The following is a 24,091-nucleotide window of genomic DNA, read 5'->3' as shown; positions in this document are numbered from 1 at the left end:
GAGGTGAGTGGCGACTGGCGAGAGGTGAGTTGCATGAGCCACTGAGCTGTGAGCGGCGGGGGCAGCGGTGGCGAATGGGCGAGTGGCCATTTAGGTCTAGGTTAGCATTTGGCGAATAGGCGAGTGGCCACTAGGTTAGGCTGACCACTGACGCCTGATGGGCTGACGAGCTAAGAGATGTAGCCATTCAGGTGCCCACGGGTCACCCACGGCCTGCCATCCATGCTTAGTACTGTAATATGCAGTACCAGCATATTATTCATGCAATATTGTTTGATCCCCTGTTAAGGGCCTGTTTGGAAAGGTGGTTTTGGGATCCAAATTGCTAGGATTTAGTACAAATTTGAGCGACATCAAATAGACCGTTAGTGTTTGCAGGATCCATGAACAAGTTAGCGATCATTTTCCTTGCGCCAATGAAGGTAAGGTAGTCAAAGAAATTCTCAAGACCTTTGGAGAGGTAACCGGTTCAGACATGAATCTTCAGAAAACCGTCAGTCAGTCCGGTCCAGTGCCATGGTACATAGGTATCAGATCGCTTGTACTAAAAATTGAAACGGTGACACATGCTACATATATACGGTCAGGGTAAAATTACAAGTATGAATTATGGAATGACCGTGTTGTCGACAATAGAGTGGAAACCAATGTCAGTCCCTATATATAACTGACGCTAAAGGGGGCACGGTGACCCCATCATTCACTGATCTTGCTGCTGCTGCTGCTGCTGGAAGCGGCGGAGCAAAGACACCTGCAAACCTGAGGGGCTGTTGCATCGTCGACAACTCATCCTGCAGAGTCGGATGGTGATGCATCTGAGAGTGAGAGGAGCTGGGACTGTCACCGTCTGCGTCTCTGCGGCGGTACAGCCCATCTTGCACGACCTCATAGGCGTCGCCTGTGCGAACTTCCTGAGCAAGAGAGCACGAGTAGCAGCAAAGCCACTGCAGGCAGTCCGTGAGGTCAGGCTTGCCGCAGCAGGCGTCGTTTGCAGGGAGGTTGAACCTTCTGCGCATCTGGATCCTCCAGAAACCGCCGTAGAGCAGGCCAAGGACGCAGAGAAAGATGCCTCCCAGCCCCAGCGCGTCCCTGACGGCCTCGTTGTCGATGTTGATCGCCGCCAGGTTGAAGATGAAGAAGGGCGCCAGGCAGAAGAGGATGAACGTCACTATGTGGACGTACATGTTGCCCAAGCCCAGCCTGCTCATGTTCCACCCGAACACGCAGCAGCTGCACAACACTGAGAGGTAGGCTAGCGAGATGTCATCCCAGAGATCAAACAGACCTCCAATCCATTGCGGGTTGCGCTCGCCGCCTTCTCCTTCTCCTCTTTCTCCTGGCTGAAATGAGCACCGCCTTCCAAGGGCTTTTCGTTGGAGCTGTGGATTGGGGTTGCTCTGTGACTCTTCGTCTGCCTGTGGTTGGGCCTCATAGTCTTTCCCAAGAGGGCTGAGGTTATTGTACAGACCAGCAACAGCCGGTGCGCATATCGCAACCGATATGGTCAGGCCGACTCCGATCGGAGGACGCTTCCATCTTGGGTAACCAAGGTTAAGGCCACACAGCGCGTACTGAGCAAAGCAGTTCAGGTGAAGCAGCAGGATGACAACCATCATATGCATCCTCTCATCGGGCTTGCAAGTTCCATCTTTGCAGTACGTCTGTCGGAGCTGAAGCATATCGCCGGCTCTCCACCGGCACAAGAGCGCAAGATGGTAGAATCTCCTTGGGTGTTGGTACAGGCACATGAGAGTAAACAGTGCGTTCAGGATCTGATTGTTAACTTCAAACCATGTGTCTCTCTGCGACTTCCTTGGCAAGACACGGTTCAGCATCCCAGTCATCACCATGAAAAGGATAGCCCCTGAAACTCCGACGGCGACAATCCAGATGAAAAGAGCCATGTTCATGGGATTCCTGATCCACTCCTTGGACTTGTCCCACAGTGATCCCCAGTCAATCTTCTTCACAAAGGGCACGGTGAAACGCCTGGAAGATCCTTCTCGAGACGATACCGCTGAGCGAAAAGGCGACTGCGAGGAACCATTTCTCTGCTTATCTCCATGGCCAAGCATCTGTTCGGTGGAAGAAGGTGAGCTGGCCTGCCAATTGGCCACAAAGTAGCTGTTTGATGAGCTATTGGAGCTGAAAGTTTCCATGTGCTCCTCAAGGGAATAATGTCTATTTCTCTTCTCATAATTCACATCGGGGTTTCCCGGTTGTCCTGCTGCAAGCTGTTGGCGCGAATGATCACCACCACCAAGTTTATGTTTCTGATCACCACCTAAAACGGCCATCTTGTACCAACTGAACAGGGGCTTCGATTAAGAGCATGCAGCTGCTGCTCGGTCACAACCTCTACAAGCAAGAAAACTCCAAATCAAGTCACAGTGAATTGCAGTACTGAGAAGCCGGCAAAACTTGTGAATTGCAGCGTTGGATTAAAGCGAATCTTCAGCGTCTCTCGTACCTGGAAGAGACTGAGTACATACAAGAACGAAGAAGGCAGCGATTAAGCCTAAAAAAAAGGCGCGTAACTAAGCACAGGTTAAGTAGCAAGCAGTGAAGCAGCTGAATCATTCACCTGATGCATGGAGCTGAGCCCAGAGCGAAGAAGAACACGAAGATCGATCGAGGCGTGGACAGGCCGGCTGGGAGTGGGAGGGAACTGAGGCGCGATCGCAAGCGATGGATGGGAGCTCGATCAAGTTAAGGCCTGCTGGGACAGAGCGAAGAAGAACGTCGACGGAGGGAGCTCGATCGATCCAATTGGAATGGAAGCAAAGGAGGCCGGCCGGCAAGGAACTTCCGTGGCCGGAGGGGTGGTAGAATTGGGCGGACATTCCGGAGAGACGGGTCAATGTTGTGCAGCTTCCGTTCCGTTCAATCTTGGGTACTCAAGTCAAGCAACGCAACAGAAGTCTCTTTACTTTTATTTTTCCTGAAAAGTCTTCTGCTTTTCGGCTATGGGGAGGGGGGACTCTGTTAGTGATCTCCGACACGTTATTCTTGTTAATCAAACTATACACATTAATTGATTTGCCATGTAGGATTTTTGTTGACATGGCAAAAAATTAATGAGATAGAAAAAAGTTGCATTTTATATACAATATTGATCATGCACGAAATAATGAGGAGATAGAATAAAGTTGTATCTTATATACAATATTGCCCATGCACAAAATCCAAGGCTGGAGATAAGATTCACTAGGATATAATTGCTCATAATATTTGCAACCATTAATTGTTTTAGATATGATGCTATGTATTGGAGGAGTTGTTTTCGCACATCAATTTACTGTGTTCTTTCTAGCGTGATAGCCTTGGATATAGCAATACGATACTATGTACTCGAAGTAGTTAGACATGTAATACTTTAATGAAGTTGTCAACCTTTGTCTAATTCTATTTTCTAAACTCTTAGAATTACACAATCAAATTCCTAACCACTTTGACTAGCCAACAACTAACAAGGATCTAGATCGCTTTTAATACTAGTTTCTTAAATATTAATTAGATATTTATTAAGAAAATATAATATTATAAGTCATTTAAAGATGAAAGAGAAAAAGCTTATTTTTTAAGGAGAAACTAGTTCTTTAAACAATATTAGATGATTGTGAGGTAATACATTGCTTTAAGAGATTTAAAAAACTAGCCAGACACACACATATATATATATATATATTAGAAATTTGTTTCTCAACATTAATTTCTTACTCTCTCTTTAGATATCACTAAGAAACAAAATCATTAAAAGTGACCTAACACACTATTTTAGTCGTTATATTGATGCGTGGGGCAAGATCAACATAAAAGGGATCATTGCCACATGTGCATCTGCGGAGTAGATCAAAGTGGCCAACCTCCAAGTGTTTCGGTATACTTCTACAAAACAAATAGGGCCTAATTAATCCTAGTACGCTAGCTTTACTTCATCCTCCACTAAAATTGTTATGTGCAGCCATATTAAATTGATTTCATGATTTAGATACAAGCACCATTAAGCATAATTTAGTTTAATAAAGCACCAAATGAAAAGGACAAGAGATAAGATGGGTATAGAACCAGTTGATATCACTATACCATTTTCGCTAGTGGTGGAACATATCTACCGGATTTGAGTTCTAGACTCGGCCAGAGTGTTCATATTTTTTTACATTTCAAGAGAAATAATATATACACATGTAGGTGTGTTCAATGGTTAAAATGTATGCTTAAGCTACATGAGGTTATACCTCTAATCTCATTTAGATGTGTTAGAACGCACCACGTGAGTGTGTATGCGTGAGTGAGTACATGTGTACATCCAACTAGTACTAAAAAGTACTATTCTGATAATAAATAATAGAAAGAGTGGTCTTTTGAGTACGCATCCTTAAATTGTATAAATTTTGTTTGGTCAATATCTCTTTTTTATTTTTAAGATTTTATAACTACAATCTCGGTCCTCCTCCGTTCATCCCACCAAAGACTTGCACTTTCGTACTTTGACTATTTCCTCCCTTTCACAACCTTATTTTGACATCACCAACAAACTGGGTTGTATTTTCTGTAGTTTAATCGTATAAAGTATAAACGAGTTCAATCTCCTTTTTTATAGGTATTCGGTAATCAGCACATAACATTTATTCTGTTACGTGGTTTTTTCTATCTCATGTGCTTCCCGCTTTTTTTTTTTTTGGCCATATATCACCATTTTGTATGTTTTTAATGTTTTCTTTTCTATGTTTCTTGTAGATCCGATAAAAATCAGGGAACATAAAGCTAAATCCAACGGCCACAAGTTTTTTTAAAATTAGGAGAAGACTGAAAAGGAAAGAGGAAAATTCACTTGGATTTGGAAAAAATCAAAAGGAATTAAAAGCAGAGCCCGGTAATGGTCGCCGCTGCCGCCGCCAGTGACGATGACCTTGCGGCCCTCCTGCAGCAAGTGAGCCTCGCCTCCTCCGACCTTGGCGTTGCCTTCCGACTACAGCTTGCCGAGGCCATCCAAGCCTCCCTCCATGCCAACTCCTCCCGTGCCGCCTCACTCTCTTCCTCGTCATCATCATCGCAAGCTGCATCCCGTTCCGTCACCTCCGTTCGTGTTGCTGCCATTCTAGAGGGCTGATGGGCCCATGATAGAGACCACTTAGGGCGCCACCTGGACTCGTTGTCGGCCCGTGCACTTCCGCATCTTCTTCAAGGGCCTGACAAGCAAGGAGATGGTGGGGCCGAAGGTCCAGGAACCCGACATTGTTGTCTTGTCGGTGGCCGTGTGTGGGCCACAGGGGGTTGCACAGGATATAGAAGCCGGTGGAGGGGTTTGTGGGTGGCCGCAAGCCAATGGAGGTAATGGCTCTCCTAGAGGACCTCCATGCTGTGCTCAAGTTAGGCATCCAGAGCGCCATCATTGTCACTGATTAAATGGTGTTGCACAGCACAGTCATGTAAGTTGACCCTTACTTGAGGTTCCTAGTTGTACGACCAAGATATATAACGTTGGAGAATGGTGCCATGATGATTCTCCAACCCCGGTTCGCTTCATCCAGCCTTAGAAAATCCCAGGTAAGATGAACAATGCCAACATAACAGAGAATTGGTTTTGTGAGTTCATGTAGAGATGGGACCAAAGGGAAAGGCTAGTGCCAAGTACAGAACCCGGAGGTCTCGGATGGCCCGTCGAAGGCCTTGAGAGAGGCTTGAAGAGATACTGGGCGGAGGACGAAGGCACAGAGGCTGAAAGCACCGCTTCAGGAGGCACAGGCGAAGAGGGGAGCAAAGGCCAACTATGACGAAGTGAAGGATCTAAAAGAGAACCCAGAGGTGATTAAACATTAGCCAAAGGGAGACCCGAAAGTGGTTCACCATTAGCCCGAAGGGTTGGTCATTGCATGCGGTTGTAGACACGTGGCATGTCCTTGTTAATATAATGTTGTAATAGTGTATTGGTTATAATACCCTTGAAATATTCTAAAAACATTCTAAAGAACATAGGTATTAATGTAATGATGATTATGGTGATTAATATATGACTATAAATACCCCCACTCACCTGATGTGATGGAGAGGAACAGTCAATACTCATTTATTGCTAGTCTATTGTGTGAACATTGTTCACTATGTTGTAATTAAGATCCCAACATATAATCAATAAATATGCTCTTGTTTAATCATGTGTCTTTTTCCCCTTGATAATGAGGATAAATTGCGAGCCTTTGTTTTTTTAAAAAACTTCATCTGAGGGGAGGATACAGGACAAGATATGGAAGATTACCTACACTGTAAGTTCAGATGAGGGATTTCAATTTTGTTTTACAATTTTTTTCTGTTTGGCAAAAATACCGTGTGAAATTTTATCGAAATTTTGGTCATTTTTTGTCCTCTGCTCTGCGGGTCTCACATGTCAATGAAAACAAAAATTCCAGAATTAGATCTCCTCTGAAATTTTCAAAATTCGCAAAATTTCATCGAAATTTTGATAAAATTTTAATCCCTAGTTCAGATGACGCTAGGGTTTAACTTTACCTGAAATGATCGTTCCTTATATGGCGGCATGATCCCAACCTAGTTGAATTTACACTATTGTTCTTGCTTATTGTACTGCAAAACAAACCAAAAGTACAATCCATCAAAAAAACGTCCCCTTGATAATCGTTAGGGGAGAATTTCTGTAACTGGGGATTCTTCTTACCAGTTCCATCTAAAATATTGGTAATGTTTGGAATTCATGTTAAATGCAAGTTTTGGGTGGGACATATTTAAATGGAAGGCTTTACAATCTAAGAGGTCAGACATCCTTAACTTTGACCATTATATGTACAAAACTATTTACATCGGTCATATGAATATAGTGCAATTATATATATTTTATGAGAAATAATGTTAACATATCATATCTTTGTAATTTTTTTGCTAAAAATTTACCGTGGATATTGATGGTCAGAGTTGCTTATCGGAGGCTTTGTGTTGTCCAAAACATCATATATTCTCGACAAAATGAGTACTTCATTGAGATGACAATCTACGAGTATATAGTACTCACATACACTTCGTTGTAGGTCAAGACTAAAACGGTGTATCTGCAGTAAGACAACTTAATGATGATTTGAATTTCATCATTTGTTCAGCAAGAATTGTAGATCTTGGGGCTAAGAGTGTTGCATTGTACATGTATTCACTCTTTCACCTTTTGCATCAGCTGGGGTCTGGAGTATTTGTGTACATTTAAATTTAACTGTCAAGTGTTTGAATCTCTTCTTTTGTACTGGTCTTATGATGATTTCTTCCTTATGTGCTTGTCAATCTTATGATTATTTCCTAACATCGTTGAGATCGCAGATGCTTGGATATTGGCATCCAACACAGAACAAGCTGGCAGATATGATCAATCAGGTTCTGTCACTGCAAAGAAAATTCGAGCAATGTGAAATCTCACTTGTTTTTTTTTTTACACCGGATCTCCTTGTCTGCGGTTTTCTTTGGAGACCTTTTAACGGGGGTGCAAAACCCGAGGCTCAAACCCCGGACCGGTGAAGACATACCCTTGCATCTTACCAGTGAGCCACGTGCTCGTTTGCAAATCTCACTTGTTCAACACAACAACGTTAGCATGTCGTAAAATTAGCAAGAGATTTCATAGATGCTCATATTGCCAAAGCTCTTGTTGTCAAAGCTAACAAAGAGAAAAGAGAGACCTGCACCATCTGCATGGAAGACACTGGTGTTTCTAAAATTCGTGCGGTTGAAGGTTGTGCACATCGCTTTTGCTTCTCCTGCCTGAAGGAGCATGTGAAAGTTAAGCTGCTCCAGGGAATGCTCCCAGCTTGCCCACAAGATGGTTGCACTACCAAGCTAAGTGTGGAGGGTTCAAAGATATACCTATCACTGTAACTATTAGAGATCATGGTGGACAAATCCCACCAACTCAAAAGATTTAGGGAGCTGCTAGCGCCGAAACGTCTGATCTATCGCTCCAACGGTCCGTTGCAGCATCGAAAAATAACATCTACAACATCGGAATAACTGTTTGCAATATCGAAAGACATATATCAAAATAGCACATCGCATACATCCGATTCAAGAGAAAAATTCCAAACGCAATATTACGTCTTGTTTCATGCAATATTTTCATGCAACACCTATATAGTCACTTAACCTTAAGCTCGTCATATGAGATCTTAAATGAGTTTCACTCTTTGACTAATCCTACTGTAAAAATGGCATAGAAAAGGTTTATTGCCCTTACCCGAAGTATTTAGCTTTGATGTCCCTGAGTGAGCTGATACATTCGATGCAAGAATCCTCGTCAAAGTGCACGGTGGCTGATGCTGCCACATTGAGAAAGTGTGTGAAAATGCAGAGGCTCTTTCTGCATTAGATGTAAGGTTCTGTGGCATGATAGGATGACTTGCTACGACAACAAGAGGCGGTACCCTATGCTCGTCCAGAAGATGCAAAGTTACAGAACCTTGCACAGCAGCGCTTGTGGCGCCAATGCGTCAGATGCAAGCACATGATTGAATTCACGGAGGTAAAGTTGGTCAAGTGGACCGGACCAAATAGGCCGGCATGAGACACGGCTATTTCGGCCTGACCCAGGAATAGCACGGCCTAGGCTCTAGCCATGGCACGTCGAACTGGCACGGTATGATCTGTTTAAGTTTTTTTATTTCTTAAATATCTTATATATTTTGTTTAGTTTTAATACCAATACAACTTCATAGCATAATGGTAGTGTACCAAACCTAAATGTATGAGATCTCCGGTTCGATTTTCAGTGACCTCAATGTTTCACGATTTGTCGATTTTAATCAAGATAACGGGCCGAAAAAACCCATTGGACCTGTCGTGCCGTGGACCGGCCCGAAACGACACGATCATAAGTGGGTCATGCCTGGACCTGAGGCTCGACATGTGGGCCATGCCTAGCCGGGCGTAGGCCATGCCATGTCTCACTTATTATATTAGATTAAAAATGTTACTGTTACATATGATAAATCACTGAAAAATAAAATTTTAACTAGTGTCCTGTAGTCACAACATGAAAGAGCCCATGCCTCTTAATATCATCTTTTACTAATGTTGGTGCCAATAAATAAGCATAAGGATTTGTCATGCCAGTTTTGCTTGTTGCAGGTGCGGTTATGATCAGCGCTTGCTTTTTTGTGTGCTGATGCTTACCCCTGCTTCTTTCATCTCAGTTTTGCTTGTTGCAGGTGCGGTTATGAATTCTGCTACACATGCGGGAATGAATGGAGGGAGAAGAAAACAACCTGCACCTGCCCGCTTTCAGAGATGAGGCTGACTACTTTGATGAAGAGGAGGATGATTACTATGGTGACGACGACGATGATGCTTACTATGGCGGAAGGCAAGGCCCTCAGAATAACCTGGTCTATCTTTCGTATGATGGAAGGGTCGTTCGCTAGGGCAATTTCTATCACTGCAACCACTTGTCCAGAATTTCAGTATCAGCTTCTTGCGTAGTAACAGATGTACCTAGTCAGCTACTCCACACAAGCAGCATCTCTTACCATCATGTTACCTTCCTGTCAGTAGCGGATTCAAAATAAAAATGATTGAGTGTCTCGCTTGTTAGGCTAGAGATATCACACAGACTGCTACATACTGCCATGTACACCGTGGATTCGTCCCTGCTTCCAGTATCTCGCCCACTGGTCTTTTTTTGTGCCAAATGGAAGATGAAACTAGCCAAAGTTGAAGAACATTATGTCATGTTAAGGCCAAAGTTTTGTTGAACTTGTGTAATTTGCCAGGAAGCCCAGTGTTTCTTCTTCTGAGATGTTTCTCAGTTTATCTCAAACACCAAAACAATCGCCTTAGGCTCCTCCCTTGGCCCATGCTAGAGCCGAACAGAAAACAAAAGCACGCGGGAACAAGGCTCTATGGATCGTTTAACAACATACAAGAAGCGAGCTGTCCAGGAAAATAAAAACAGCTCCAGCATGTTTGCTCCTGCCTGTACCCTCTAGTCCTTCTATCATCTGCTACACAGCGATCCGAAGGCCTATGGAAATGGGAATTCGGCAAATTTTCCTCAACAACAACAAAACATCTATCCCAAGCAAGTTGAGATAGTCTACTGATGAAACCTACAAGATTCAACTAAAAAGATAATAAAAACCAACAATAATAATAAAGATACTAGTAATAGTAAAAATAAAAATGATAACGATACAAGAAAACTGATGCATAAGTTATGATTCTGATATGTAGATTGCTACCTTCCACACACTTCTATCCATAGATACTTTTTAAGATATTCTATTCATCTTAACATTATCAGCACGTCTCGGTATCCCGTTATGCACATGTGACTCTAGATACCTCCGTTGGATATATCTAAACCATTTCAACCGATGTTAGACAAACTTTCTTCAATTAGCACTACTCTTACCCTATCATATATATCTTTATTTTGAATCTGATCATTTTTTATATGGCCATAAATCCATCGTCACATACGTACCTCTGGTACAATTATCGGTTGGAAATTCGGCAAATTTTCCTCAGCGGGGGGTGTGGGGATTTTGACAGCCTAAAATTTGATACAGTTACCAACAAGGAACTGAAGATGCTTCTATTGCTTCGTAGAGAACTTCTGTTGTATGGATTCAGTTTCTTTGCACCGTAGATGTTAACCAAGCGAATAGACCTCTCATCCTCTGGAGAACACCGTGGCTTTCTTCTCATATATTGAGTCTCTAGACTCGCTCTCATCTTTGATCATTGCCTTCTTGGCGAGCTCGTAGCCTGCAAAGTTCATTGCCCCGAGAGGAGCAATCCAGAAGAAGCGGGGAATCGCACCTTTGAAGAGCCCAAGAGAGCCCTTATTTCGAAGGATGGAGAAGACTATCATCTGCATGGACACTGGAGTGCCTGGAGGGGCAGTCATTATCCACGTCTTCATCACATCAAAGGGAGTGGTAACAATTGCCGCAAGTCCTCCAGACAATGCAGCAACTGCCCACTGTTTCCCAGGCTTCCAAGTCTCTGTTCAGAACATGATGTGCTGCCTACAAAACCAAGGCCATGATCAATAGATATGTCAACATGCAGGGCATGAGAAGCGATACTTTCAGAGCAGATGCAACTATCATTTACATACTATGAGCACCAAAATGCACACCAGTAGCACTGGTAAACATAATGAACTAACTGAAACAGTCAAAAGTTCAACCCCCTAACTCTGGTCCATTTGGTATCAACTTTAATGAGCCAAAACAAGCAAAAATAGTTCAGGTCATTCAGGTATTGACAGCCCCATTAAGTTGCCTTTCTGGAGTCAGAGGCGTGGCATTTTTCAAATCGTTAGAACTAGTAATAAGCTTAAAATCAGCCAAAGGCAGCTAAATGAAGATCTTTTAAGTCGGTTGAGCAATGCCACTTTGAAGATCTCGTGAAAATACAAAATCAATAAGAATTCAGGATACCTTTTTAGCTTCTGCATAGAGGCACATTCCAGCAACATAGAAAGGAATCTCACGACAAAGAGTGGCCCCAGTGCCGCGAAAAAAAGCCCTTTGGGCCATCCTGTCGCAAGGTGCCAACAATGGCCTCCCCTACATTGTTGAAGATTCCAGCCTGCAAACGCTGCTTAAGAACCTCATGTAGAAAATACAGAGGGCAGATGATGGAAGCGCTTAGCAAGATGATAGCCAGGGGCGCTGTACGTGTTAATTTATAACGCCAATAGCGCAGCTCATATACAAGGCAACAACCTCCGGTGATTACGGCATGAGAGTCCCATGTTTCTAGGATCCTATACAACAGCCATGAACTCTCATGCCGTCCTGCCCAGGATTTACATTGACACATCAACACGTCACAAACTATTTCTAACAGCCTCCCTCAATCACAACTTAGTTAAGTTGAGATTGATCTTGAAATTCTCAACTAGCCTCACAGGCAAAGCCTTGGTGAATCCATCAGCTACTTGATCCTTGGAGGAGACAAAGTCAATTTCCAAACGTTTCTGCTTGACTCGATCTCTCACAAAATGGTAGTCCACCTCAATGTGTTTTGTTCTAGCATGAAACACAGGATTGCTTGAAAGGTATGTGGCGCCTAGATTGTCACACCACAATTTGGCAGCATTAGGACTCTTCACGCCTACCTCATGTAACAAAGTCTGTATCCACATAACCTCTGCCGTAGCATTAGCTATTGCTTTATACTCTGCTTCAGTACTGGATCTAGAGACAGTGGATTGCTTGCGAGCACTCCAAGACACTAAATTAGTTCCTAGAAAAACTGCAAATCCTCTGGTGGATTTTCTGTCATCCACACAGCCTGCCCAGTCAGCATCTGAGAAGGCGCTTACTAGTGTGGAAGTCGACCTGTGAATCTTTAGCCCGAGTCCAGTGCACTGCTTTATATACCTTAATATTCTTTTCACAGCCTCCCAATGTACTGTAGTTGGAGCATGAAGAAACTGACAAACCTTATTCACAGCAAATGAGATATCAGGCCGTGTTAATGTTAGGTATTGCAATGCTCCTACAATGCTCCTGTATCTTGTGGTGTCTTGAGCTCCTAGAGGAGTTCCTTCATACAGAGATAGCTTCTCACTAGTGGATAATGGTGTATTGACTGGTTTACAATCTGCCATGCCGACCCTCTTCAGTAGATCAGACGCATATTTTTCTTGTGTAAGCAGAATTCCACCGTTTGTTTTATGTACCTCAATGCCAAGAAAATAGTGAAGCTCTCCCAAGTCCTTCAATGCAAACTGTTCTTTAAGATCTCGAAGTAATGCACTTGTTGCTTGCTCGATGGAACTCGCCACAATTATGTCATCGACATACACAAGAACAAACATTGTGATGCCTCCCTTACTGAAGAAGAACAAGGATGTGTCAGCCTTAGATGCTTTAAACCCCAATTGAATCAACCGTTCACTTAATCTGGAGTACCATGCTCGAGGAGCTTGCTTCAACCCATATAAAGCTTTATCAAGTTTGCACACATAGTTAGGTCGGTTTGGATCCTCAAAACCAGGAGGTTGATGCATGTATACATCTTCTTCTAAGAGTCCATGTAAGAATGCATTCTGCACATCGAGTTGGCGAAGAGACCATCCACAAGATACAGCTAGAGACAATATAACTCGAATAGTTGCAGCCTTAATTACTGGACTGAATGTATCTTCGTAATCAATTCCATACCTTTGCTTGAAGCCCTTGGCAACAAGGCGAGCCTTGTAACGATCTAGACTCCCATCAGACTTTCTCTTGATTTTATACACCCATTTGCACCCTATAACATTGGTTCCCCTCTGTGGCGGAACTAGGTGCCATGTCTTGTTCCTTATCAGTGCTTCATATTCAGAGTTCATGGCCTGTTTCCAATTTTTATCCTGCAGTGCATCAGCAAGATCAGTCGGTTCACCAGTGCTTGCTAACATCCCGTACCTGACCGTGCCATCAGTATAAATTTTCTTCTTTTGAATGCCGCGCTGGAGCCTTGTTACCGGCCGCAAAGGAGCTGCGACCTCTTCTGGTGTACCGGCAGAGGATCCACCAGTGGAAATCTCCCCCGGGCTCCGTGTCTCAGCATCAGGTGGCGTCGTTCCCGCGCCTGAAGCAGGCGCAGGCCATGTCGGAGAGACTTCAGCGACAGGTGAGAACGGGTGCGCAACTGATTGGCCCCCACGCGACATCACCTCGGTGGAAACGGGCGCGGTCGGCTGGCTGCCAGACCCACCTGACGACGTGGGCGCAGAAATCGGCCGGGGATCGTTTCCGTGATCCGTGTCGCTGCTTCCAACGGTGACATCATCTGTATTTAGCACCTGAGGCAAACTAGAGTCTCCGCCAGGATTGTTAAATTCATTAGGCAAATTAACAGGCAAATTAACATGTTGATCATCCAAACTACTGTCCCCTTTGGTAGCCACGGAATCAGGCGATAACAGGAGGATCTCTGAGCGCAGACGAGCACCCGCATTGGGATGCATCTCGGCAAAAGGAAAAATTGTTTCATCGAATGTGACGTCTCTGGAGATATAGACACGCCCAGATGCAATGTCCAGACATTTATACCCCTTGTGAAGATTACTATAACCCAGAAGGACGCATCTCTTAGAGCGGAACTGGAGTTTATGGGCATTATACGGGCGAAGATTGGGCCAACAGGCACAACCAAACGTCCGTAGGGAGGAGTAATCTGGTTTTTGACCAAAAAGGCGCTCCAGGGGCGTAGTAAAATTGATGACTGCACTAGGAAGGCGATTGATGAGATATGTGGCTGTGAGGAATGCTTCGTCCCAAAATTTCAGGGGCATACTGGCGCATGATAGAAGAGCTAGACCAACTTCAACGATGTGCCGATGTTTGCGCTCGGCGGCACCATTTTGTTGGTGTGCATGAGGACATGAAACATGATGCGAGATGCCAATTTTAGTAAAAAAAGGAGCTAAGCCTTTGATATTCACCACCCCAATCAGTTTGGATGGCTTTTATTTTTCGATCAAGCAACCTTTCAACTAGGTTTTGAAAATCATGAAACTTCTGAAAGACTTCAGACTTATATTTAATGAGGTAGATCCATGTAAACTTGCTGTAATCATCGATAAAACTAACATAATATTGTTTTCTGCCAACAGACTCGATAGCTTGACCCCACACATCAGAGAACACAAGTTCTAAAGGAGCACTAGATTGACTCACTGACTTAGGATAGGGCAACTGGTGTGCTTTTGCTTGTTGACAAGCATCGCACACATGCTCATTATTGGACTCTGAAGCAAATGAAAGGCTATTATTGCTGATGATGCGACGAACGATCGGGGAAGCTGGATGTCCTAGTCGTTCATGCCACCGAGACAGGGACGGGCGAGACGCCGTGAGGACTTGTTTTGGTGGTGAAGGAAGAGGATATAGCCCCCGATGACAACGACCTTTAAGCAGAGTTTTCTTGGTTGCCTGATCCTTAACCAAAAAATAGGTGGGGTGAAATTCCATGTAGGCAGAGTTATCAGAAGTAAATCGATGAACTGAAACAAGATTCTTGGAAGCGTTAGGTACATGCAGAACATTTTTTAACTGGAGATTGCGGCTAGGGGTACCAATAGTAGATTGACCAACATGTTTAATTGCCATACCTGCACCGCTTGCGGTGTGGATCTGATCACCACCGTTGTACTTCTCACGCATGGAGAGTTTCTCTAACTCGCTGGTGATGTGGTCAGTGGAGCCGCTGTCGGTGTACCAGTTGGTGTCGATGTTGTATGAACCGGTTGCCGCTGCTGCGTGCCTTTCTTCAGGGACGAAGTCCTCATCGAAGCGGTGCCAACAACGAGCTGCAGTGTGCCCCTCCTTGAAGCACACCTGACAGATCGGTTTGTCCTGCTTCTTGTTGTTGGAGCCGCCACCTTGCTGGTTGCTCCTTTGACCGCGACCACGACCCCCACCATTTGGAGGGCCGCGCCCACGTCCACGATAGGGACCACCACGGCCACGATTATTACCGCGGCCTCCTCCACGGCCGGCCATGTTGGCCGAGCTCTGGTCACCGCCTTGAACCAGATCCATCCTGGTCTCGAAGTTGAGGAGCTGTGAATACAGCTCGTCGATGGTCACCGATTCCACCCTCGTGACGAGAGAGGTAACCAGTGACTCGTATTCCGCGGGCAAGCCGGTGAGTATGTACTCAACCAGCTCGTCATCAGTGATTGGTCGTCCAGCGGCCGCCATCTCATCGCTGAAACCTTTCATCTTGGTGAAATAATCAGTAGCAGATGAGTTACCTTTCTTGGTATTGGCGAGGGAGATGCGCAGATTTACCGCGCGCGCACGGGTTTCTGAGGCAAACATGGCCTCAAGCTTAGCCCATGCATCAGCCGCCGTCTTCGTCTTGGCGATGTGGCTGAGAATACCCGGAGAGACGAAAGTGAGAAGGAAGCTGAGGATCTGCTGATCCCGTGCCTCCCATTCTTCGAACGCCGGGTTGGAGACCTTCTTGCCATCCTTGTCCTCAATCTCCGTCACCGGCGGCGTAGAGGCACCAGTGAGATGGCCGTACAGACGAGCACCGCGCACGGCCGAGAGCACCTGGGCTTCCCAGATGGAGTGATTGCTCCTGGTAAGCTTCTCTGTCACAGCGCCGGCCGAGAGAGGGTTGCTGTTAGGATGGGGGGTCGAAGAAGACATGGTGGGCGGCAATTGGATCTATTGAGTGTTTGTGGCTCTGTATACCATGTAGAAAATACAGAGGGCAGATGATGGAAGCGCTTAGCAAGATGATAGCCAGGGGCGCTGTACGTGTTAATTTATAACGCCAATAGCGCAGCTCATATACAAGGCAACAACCTCCGGTGATTACGGCATGAGAGTCCCATGTTTCTAGGATCCTATACAACAGCCATGAACTCTCATGCCGTCCTGCCCAGGATTTACATTGACACATCAACACGTCACAAACTATTTCTAACACCTCAGAAAAAGCATATCATCATGCAATTTCACAAAGCACAACCACTATTACAGGAATGATTATTTCTTAAAGTATCCTTGTTCAGATGTCCTTTAATAGGTTTGTAAAGGCAGCCTAACTTCCCCTTTAGACTTTGTTACCTTTTTCACCCTGACTAGAGATAAGTTTTTCTTATTTTTACAATAACATGTAGCTTGATGAGCTTAGGTTCGTCAAATAGCTGTACCAGCATGCTAGTAAGGACTGGATGTAATTGAGGGCATGAGGAAGGTCAAATTTCTGATTAGTATTTGAGGTAACAGACAACCAGAGAGTTCATGTTGCCACTAAGAAGTTTTAAAAAGTTCTATCCTGAGACTTAGAAGGTGGGTCTGGGCCCATACCCTTTATTGTACAGAAGGTGGATTTTGTACAATGAGTGCTGTAGTAAAATGTACCTGAATCTCTGGAAGTGTTGGAGCGACATTAATTAATACGAGCTTGCTTGCTTCAAATATTCCTGTCCTCAAACCATGGCTGCAAATTACAGGATGTGAATTCGCAGCCTACAAAAGACTTCGCATGTACTTCTAAATAGCACGGACCTCGAAAACTGGCCGAGAATTGCTGGGATAGAACCTCGATACAATCCTCGAAGCCCAATTTGTGGAAGCTTTGAACTAAGATCTGGACTGAGAGTGTAGATGCCTGGACACGTGTCTGAAACAACATAGACATAAAGAAATTGAATCATAAATCTTTTGGTCAGAAGATTGAATTTTGTAAGCCTACACTAATCCAAGTCGTAAAGAAATTGAATCATAAATCTTTTGGTCAGAAGATTGAATTTCGTAAACCTATACTAATCCAAGAGGTCAGTAAAATTTAAATTTACATGTAATACCTTGGCAAATAAATTGATTCCTGATGGATAATCAGTCGTAAAGGAAGACCTCGAAATGAAATAATATAAAAAGAAAGCACCCGATAGAGCTATTATGTGCTATTTGTAATTATTTAATTGCATATGTTCAAGATTCCTAATATCTAGAGCAAAGCTGAAACTTGATATTTTTGGCTTATCACTTTAATTACAATATCCTGTTCTGATGAATATAAAGTGAAACTATTGCTCAACCATTTTTTAATTGTTGGATTGTGATCTGAATTTTTGTTGAGCCATATAAGGGGCGTTTTCGGTCTATATTCCGAAATAATCTGTATTAGACTTAAGTCGTATGTGTCCACCCCTATAAATATATCTTGTAAGCTGCAAGGAAAGCTGAGACGCTCATTGTAATCCCCTGCATAGTACACATGTTTGATATAGTGAAGATCGTCGATTGACGTTCGTGATTTTTTTCACGTAAGGATTTTTCACATAAAAAATCGTGTCTCCTGTTCGATCTTATCATGCTTAATTTCTAACAAGTGTTACTGGAGCCGAATTGGATCTACACAAGTACACCAGAAAAAATAGATTGGTTTTGTTCTTTCACCGAATCGATTCGTCGCAATTTCTTCGTCTAGTTCGTCACCGTGTCTCTGGATTCGTTCGCGACCCTCTCTGCCAAATCCAGCAGTCGGTGACTGCCGACCTCAGGATCTGTTTCATCGCCGAGTCCCCGGCGTGTGACTTGTCCCGTGGAAAAAGTGCATGTGAAGCAAACATCACATTACTTTGTCCCGTGGAAAAAGTGCGTATGTGACTTGTCCCGTGGAAAAAGTGCATGTGACTTGTCCCGTGGAAAAAGTGACTTGTCCTGTAGAAAATCAAGTCAGATCAACCCTTGCTGTGCACACACGAAGACCGAGGAAGGAGACAATACGATCAGGCACTCAACTAAATTTTTGGCATTCTTGCTAGGTGCACACGGGATTCTACCAGGAGATTGGTTTTGGCTTCATTGCTAAGGGTACACGAAACGTATCAAGACTTCTTCAGTTTATTACTTGATGTACACAAGTTGTACCAGAGACGCTGCAGATTATTTTGTGCTGATTATTCTTCGCTATGACTCTTATGAAATATGATATTCCGCTTTCTCTGCTTGCTATCTTATTAATCGAGCATCCAACATAGTCATCGATAAGAAAACTCCAATTAAGATATGGTCTAATTCTCCAACTGATTATTCAGAATTAAAAGTTTTTTAGTCCTATTTATGCTCATGTTGATAATGGTAAATTAGAGCCTAGAGCCGTTAAGTGTATCTTTCTTGGTTATAAATCTGGTGTTAAAAGTTATAAATTATGAAATTCTGCAACACAAAAGGTGGTGATTAGCAGAAATATTGTCTTTAATGAATCTGCTATGTTGGCAAATGCTCCTGTTCAGAGTCAGCAGAGTTCTAACGTGCAGGTGAAGCATTTTATTAATGCAAAAAAGTACACCAGATGCCATTGTCCAAGATACACATATTGCTGAAAATTTATTTATTGATCACGATTCAACTAGTGTTTCACATTCTTCATCCGTTGTACAGCCTACACAATATTCTATTGCAATTGATAGGCCAAGAAGTCAAATTAATCCACCCAAAGAGGTTAATTGAGGAGTGTAATATTGTTGCTTATGCTCTGAGTTGTGCAGAAGAAGTTGAAGGTAATGCAGAACCTTCTAATTACAATGAGGCTATTATTTCTGTTGATTGCAATAATTGGATGACTGCAATGCAAGATAAGATGGAGTCCTTTGAAAATAATAATACTTAGGATTTAGTCAAATTGCCAAAAGAGAAGAAGTCTGTTCGTTGCAAGTGAATTTTCAAAAGAAAGGAGGGTATTTCTCCTAATGAAGCAGCAAGGTATAAGGCAAGGTTGGTTGCAAAAGGCTATAATCAGATTCTAGGTATTGATTATAATGATGTCTTCTCCCCTGTTGTGAAGCATAGTTCTATTCGCACTTTGCTCAGTATTGTTGCTATGCATGATTATGAACTTGAGCAATTAGATGTTAAAACTGCATTTTTACATGAGGAGTTAGATGAAGATATTTATATGGATCAACTTGAAGGTTTTGCTATTCCTGAAAAAGAAGATTTTGTCTGTAAATTAAAGAAATCTCTTTATGGTTTGAAGCAGTCTCCTAGACAGTAGTACAAAAGGTTTGATTTATTTATGCTCTCTAAGGGTTTTAAGCGTTCTAATTATGATAGTTGTGTCTATTTAAAGATTGTTAATGGTTCAGCTATTTATTTGCTTCTCTATGTTGATGATATGTTGATTGCTGCAAAGGATAAATCAGAAATAGCCAAATTTAAATCACATTTGAGTAATAAATTTGAGATGAAGGATTTAGGTGCAACAAAGAAAATTCTTAGCATTGAGATCATTAGAGACAGGAAAGCTGACAAGTTATATCTTAGTCAGTAAAGTTATATTGAGAAGGTTCCTCGTTGTTTCAATATGCATGATACAAAACCAGTGAGTACTACATTAGCTACTCATTTCAAATTATCTTCAGCTCTATGTCCTGAGTTAGAGTACGATATTGAGTACATGTCTAGAGTTTCATATTCTAGTGCAGTTGTCGAAGGATGAACTCCATAAGTGGGGATCCGGAGGGACCCTTTTGAGATTCGGCCGGGGGATAATTCTGAATCTACCTCGTACGTGAAATAAATGAGAGTAAATGGAAGGGAGGTGGAATGGATGATTGGATGCTAGAGAAAATAAATGCTCAGAGGATTTTAGACGGGTTCGGGCTGCAAGGAGGGTAATACCCTACTCCTGTGTGTATGCTATAAATGCTCTGGAAATGTCTCTCTGAGGATCTCTTGTGTTACAAGGGTTTTGTCTAAGTCTAAAGCTTTGTATGTCTTATTCTTCGTCTGTTGAGCTTCTTGAACTTCTATGTTGGAGCACCTCCCAGAGCCCTTCTTCTCCGGGGAGCCCGCCCCTTCTTGTACTCCGTCAGGGCAGCCTAGCGCGCTCAGAAAGGAGGGCGCGAATTCCAAGGCGCTATAAATGGAAAGTAACCATCATGGGCTGCAGCTTGACGTTACGGGGGGTTAAAAACGCGCCCCCATCCGGTCCTATCATCATCATCCCTCTTTTCAGCGGGTGCAGCAAGGAGGGCCCACCGGGCAGCCACCGAGCAACCCCGCGTGCTTGCCCGGTCAGAGCCAGCCTGATGCAGCAGGGCGGCAGGCGATATGCCTCGAGCCCTGCGTCGATATCCCGAGACGCGTCGGATGACGCGCGATGGGACCTGCCGCATTAAATATCCCCACACCTCCCTGCCAGGCAGTGGCAGGGACTAACAGTAGGCGTGGGGGGAGTGGTTGAAAGTGACAGGCCACGCTCCCTCTTAAATGCAGCAGCGGGCTTCTCACCAATAGACACCTCACCGTTGAGCCCTTGTGGGGACCACCGGCGAAGGACTTCTCATGTCCTTGGAGAACTGTGAGTGCTCGGGGACTACTGTTCATAGCTCCGAGCACTCTCTCCCGGATATGCCTTTTCTGGGTCCTCGGGGAACTCGGGCACTCAGGGACCACTGTTCATGACCCCGAGCGCCCTCTCCCAGAACTTGTACTTCTCGGGTCCTCGGGGAACTCGGGTATTCGGGGATCACTGTTCATGGTCCCGAGCACCCTCTCCCGGAACTTGGTCTTCTCAGACCTCAGGGAGATAATCCCCGAAGGAGGGTGCCATGTGGCACTCTGCTGTCCTGGTCTCGGGACTCGGGGACCCCTGGTTCCCATATCACCGACAGCAGTTGGTTCACTTATATATGACATGGTCTGCTCTCGTCCTGATTTATCTCATACACTGAGTGTTGTTAGTAGATTCATGACTAATCCTGGTAAAGAGCATTGGAAAGTTGTTCAATGGATTTTCAAATATCTACATGGTACTTTTAATGCTTGTTTGCAGTTTGAAAAATCTGGAGATGGACTTGTTGGTTATATTGACTCAGATTATACTGGTGATTTGGATAAGAGGAGATCTCTCACAGGTTATGTTTTCACCGTTGGTGGTTGTGCTGTTAGTTGGAAAGCATATTTGCAGGCTACTGTTGCTTTTATCAACTACTGAACTGAATATGGCTATTTCTGAAGCATGCAAAGAAGTTGTTTGGCTGATAGATTTGTACAATGAGCTTTGTGGAGATAATTCTTGCATTAATATATTATGTGATAGTCAAAGTGCTATTTGTCTAACAAAGGATCGGATATTTCATGAAAGAACAAAGCACATTGATAAGTACTCATGATAATCCTGCTGATATGATAACAAAGTCAGTTCCTGCTACTAAATTTGAACTATGCTCAAGTTTAGTTAGTGTTACAGTTTGAGTCCTAGAGATTTTTGGCATAGATGATATTTGTTATTGAAAGGAGTTCATTGATGATTCTTCATTTGCTACAAGATGGAATTCGTCTTAAAGTGGAGTTTGTTGGATTATGATCCAAATTCTTATTGGGTCATACAAGGGATGTCTTCGGCTCATATTCCGAAACAATCCGTATTAGACTAGTCGCTATTGTCCACCCTTATAAATATATTGTAAGCTGCTAGAGGAGAGATAGAGACTCATTGTAATCCCATACATTGTATACATTTCTGATATAGTGAAGATTACCGATTGACACCTGTGGTTTTTTCTGCAAAGATTTTCTACGTAAAAAATCGTGTCTCGTGTTCGATTCTATCGTGCTTAATTTCTAACCGTAATTATTTAATAAATGAAGCATGCTGATGTACCTTCATTGAATCAATAGGATGCACCAGAGAGGTAGAGAGAGCACTAGCCAGACCTCCAGCTAAAGCAGACTTCAAAACACTTCCCGTGGATATTTCTACAGGTGGAGGAACAGCAACAAGGGATAGCAGCTTCGAACCAAATGTTCCTGAATGCATTTGTAATAAAGAACAAGATGGCAAGTTAAGCACCATATACTGCTGAAAGATAGTTAGAATTGGTGATTATTTCCAATCGCATGACATTGCATGCTCACCAAAGTCAACTGAGACGTAAGTTTCTTCTAAAAGGATACAACAGACATACCAAGGATCATCCTCAAGGCGTCCTGAAGGAAGTAGAAGCATGAAAATGCGGAAATGGCCATACGAGATTGATCCTTCTGAATCTGCATTTAGAAACCGTAGCATGGCAGCAGCATTATCTTCATTGGCCGGAAGGCCTGCCCTTTTTAAGGATGCCAAGATTTGATTTTTGTGAAGTGTTCCAGACTTGCTCAAACACAATGTGGTATATGCACGGAGAATGGTTGGCTCCTTCTGTTCCATCAAGGATAAAAATTGCTTCCACCCAATTGATTTTGAAAAAAAGTTGCTTCTGGTACGCCGTAAGAAGTCTCGGGCATACCTCCTAGGCAGCCGCTCCACATTCGACAGCGGGAGGTCAAGAAGCCGAGCAGCTAATCTCTATGGCAGCTGTGGTGTACCACTGCTATTGTCCACCCCCTCCCTGTCCCCAATTCCATCACCATCCTCCTGGTCCCTGACTTGCGGCGGTGCTGGGGTAGGGGAGGCACCCATGTGCCCCGACCTTTGCGAACCCCAGTTGGACAAGAAGCCATCGAAATCCGCTCTCTTCCCATCGATTACCTTCCTGAGAATCTCAAATTCATCGAGCTGTCGGGTGGCGTTACCAAATTCAGCGCCTTTCTGCTTGCAGGCAGCTTCTAACACGTGCATGTTGTGAGCGACGGCGTCGAAGGCAATGCAGAGCAGGAGCTCCAGCTGCTGCGGCGGGGAGTGCTTGCTCCCCCGTCGCTTGGCCCGCTGGCCAATGATTTGAGGGGCTTGTGGAGGAGGTTGGCGACGACGACGTGGAGATGGAGGAGGCAGTCGGGCTCGCTCTGCTGTTGCTTGTGCTGTTTGGGACTGGGACTGGGATTAGAATTGGATCCAGGGATGTGGATGGGAAGGTGAAGGTGAGTGACGGCGCCGCGGGCGGCGGCGAGGAGGGCCTCCAAGGGGCGGTCGGACGCCATCGGCGTAGGGGCAAGGCACTAGGCGGTGCTTTTGGCGCTGTGGCGGCGTGTTTCGGCAAGCGGCTGGACAGGCATAGCAGCAAGGTGAGGCCTCAGAGTGGGCGTTAGTTGCAAGGAAATGGCGGCGAGACGGGAGAAGTGGTGGTGGAGTGGGATTCCCTCCCCTTCCGGCGAGCGGCGGCGGAGGAAGCCGGTCGGAACCAAAGAGAGGAGACGGGCAGACGAGACGGGAGGTAGAGAAGCGGAGAGCCGCGAGTACCGAGCAGGAGAAAAAAACTTGCAGAATTGATTTTGCACGGGGCGGGGGAGGCCTTTTTTAATGTCTGGTTGTATTTGCCTCGCCGGTTCAGACTAACCGGGAGGCTGTGAACGTCGCACGGCACGGTGGAACACCGTCAGCCATCTCCGGTGCGCCGCCGCTGTCCCTCCGTCGTCAATCCATGGCCAGAGGCAGATTCAGGAGCTTGCGCACCGGCTGCATAATGTGTCTCTTCTTAGCTTTGTTTCTTTGGCACTTACATGGTATTCCATCTCAGAGATGGCTAAATAGACGACTCGGCCTAGCCCGATATGGTACAGCACGAGTTTATTGATGTACAGCTCATTTAGGTATGATCCGTTTAGGCTCGTTAGTTAAACGGGTCGTGTCGTGTCGGTCTACGTGCCGCAACTCCAACTCAGACACGACATATTTAAGATGGGGC

At 44.4% G+C, this 24,091-nt stretch overlaps 1 protein-coding gene and 2 pseudogenes across 2 annotated transcripts; 1 reads left to right on the top strand and 2 right to left on the bottom strand.

Moving 5' to 3' along the window:
- Nucleotides 1-524: 524 nt before the first annotated feature.
- Nucleotides 525-2,976, bottom strand: LOC133906546 (uncharacterized). 2 transcript variants are annotated; one of them, XM_062348487.1, is made up of 2 exons: nucleotides 2,585-2,976; nucleotides 525-2,358 (listed from the first exon to the last, which is right to left on the bottom strand). In XM_062348487.1, exon 2 carries the CDS (start codon nucleotides 2,295-2,297, stop codon nucleotides 651-653), a length of 1,647 nt encoding a protein of 548 aa, XP_062204471.1. In that variant the 5' UTR covers nucleotides 2,298-2,358; nucleotides 2,585-2,976; the 3' UTR covers nucleotides 525-650. The 2 variants fall into 2 exon arrangements, with proteins under 2 accessions (XP_062204471.1, XP_062204470.1); XM_062348486.1 differs by having other exon boundaries at nucleotides 525-2,480; nucleotides 2,585-2,975.
- A 1,903-nt stretch (nucleotides 2,977-4,879) lies between these two features.
- LOC133905663 (E3 ubiquitin-protein ligase RSL1-like) lies at nucleotides 4,880-9,413 on the top strand (annotated as a pseudogene).
- Nucleotides 9,414-10,519: 1,106 nt separating this feature from the next.
- Nucleotides 10,520-23,678, bottom strand: LOC133906269 (calcium-dependent mitochondrial ATP-magnesium/phosphate carrier protein 1-like; annotated as a pseudogene).
- Nucleotides 23,679-24,091: the final 413 nt, after the last annotated feature.

The sequence above is a fragment of the Phragmites australis genome, chromosome 23 (assembly GCF_958298935.1).
Source record: "Phragmites australis chromosome 23, lpPhrAust1.1, whole genome shotgun sequence".
In the NCBI taxonomy this organism is placed as follows: Eukaryota; Viridiplantae; Streptophyta; class Magnoliopsida; order Poales; family Poaceae; genus Phragmites; species Phragmites australis.
The sequence above is the reverse complement of the archived record's forward strand: the minus strand, read 5'-3'. Positions and strand labels throughout refer to the sequence as shown.

What these genes read in the sequence shown, in the direction of transcription:
- LOC133906546 (XM_062348487.1), bottom strand. Translation starts at nt 2,297, where the DNA reads ATGGCCGTTTTAGGTGGTGATCAGAAACATAAACTTGGTGGTGGTGAT.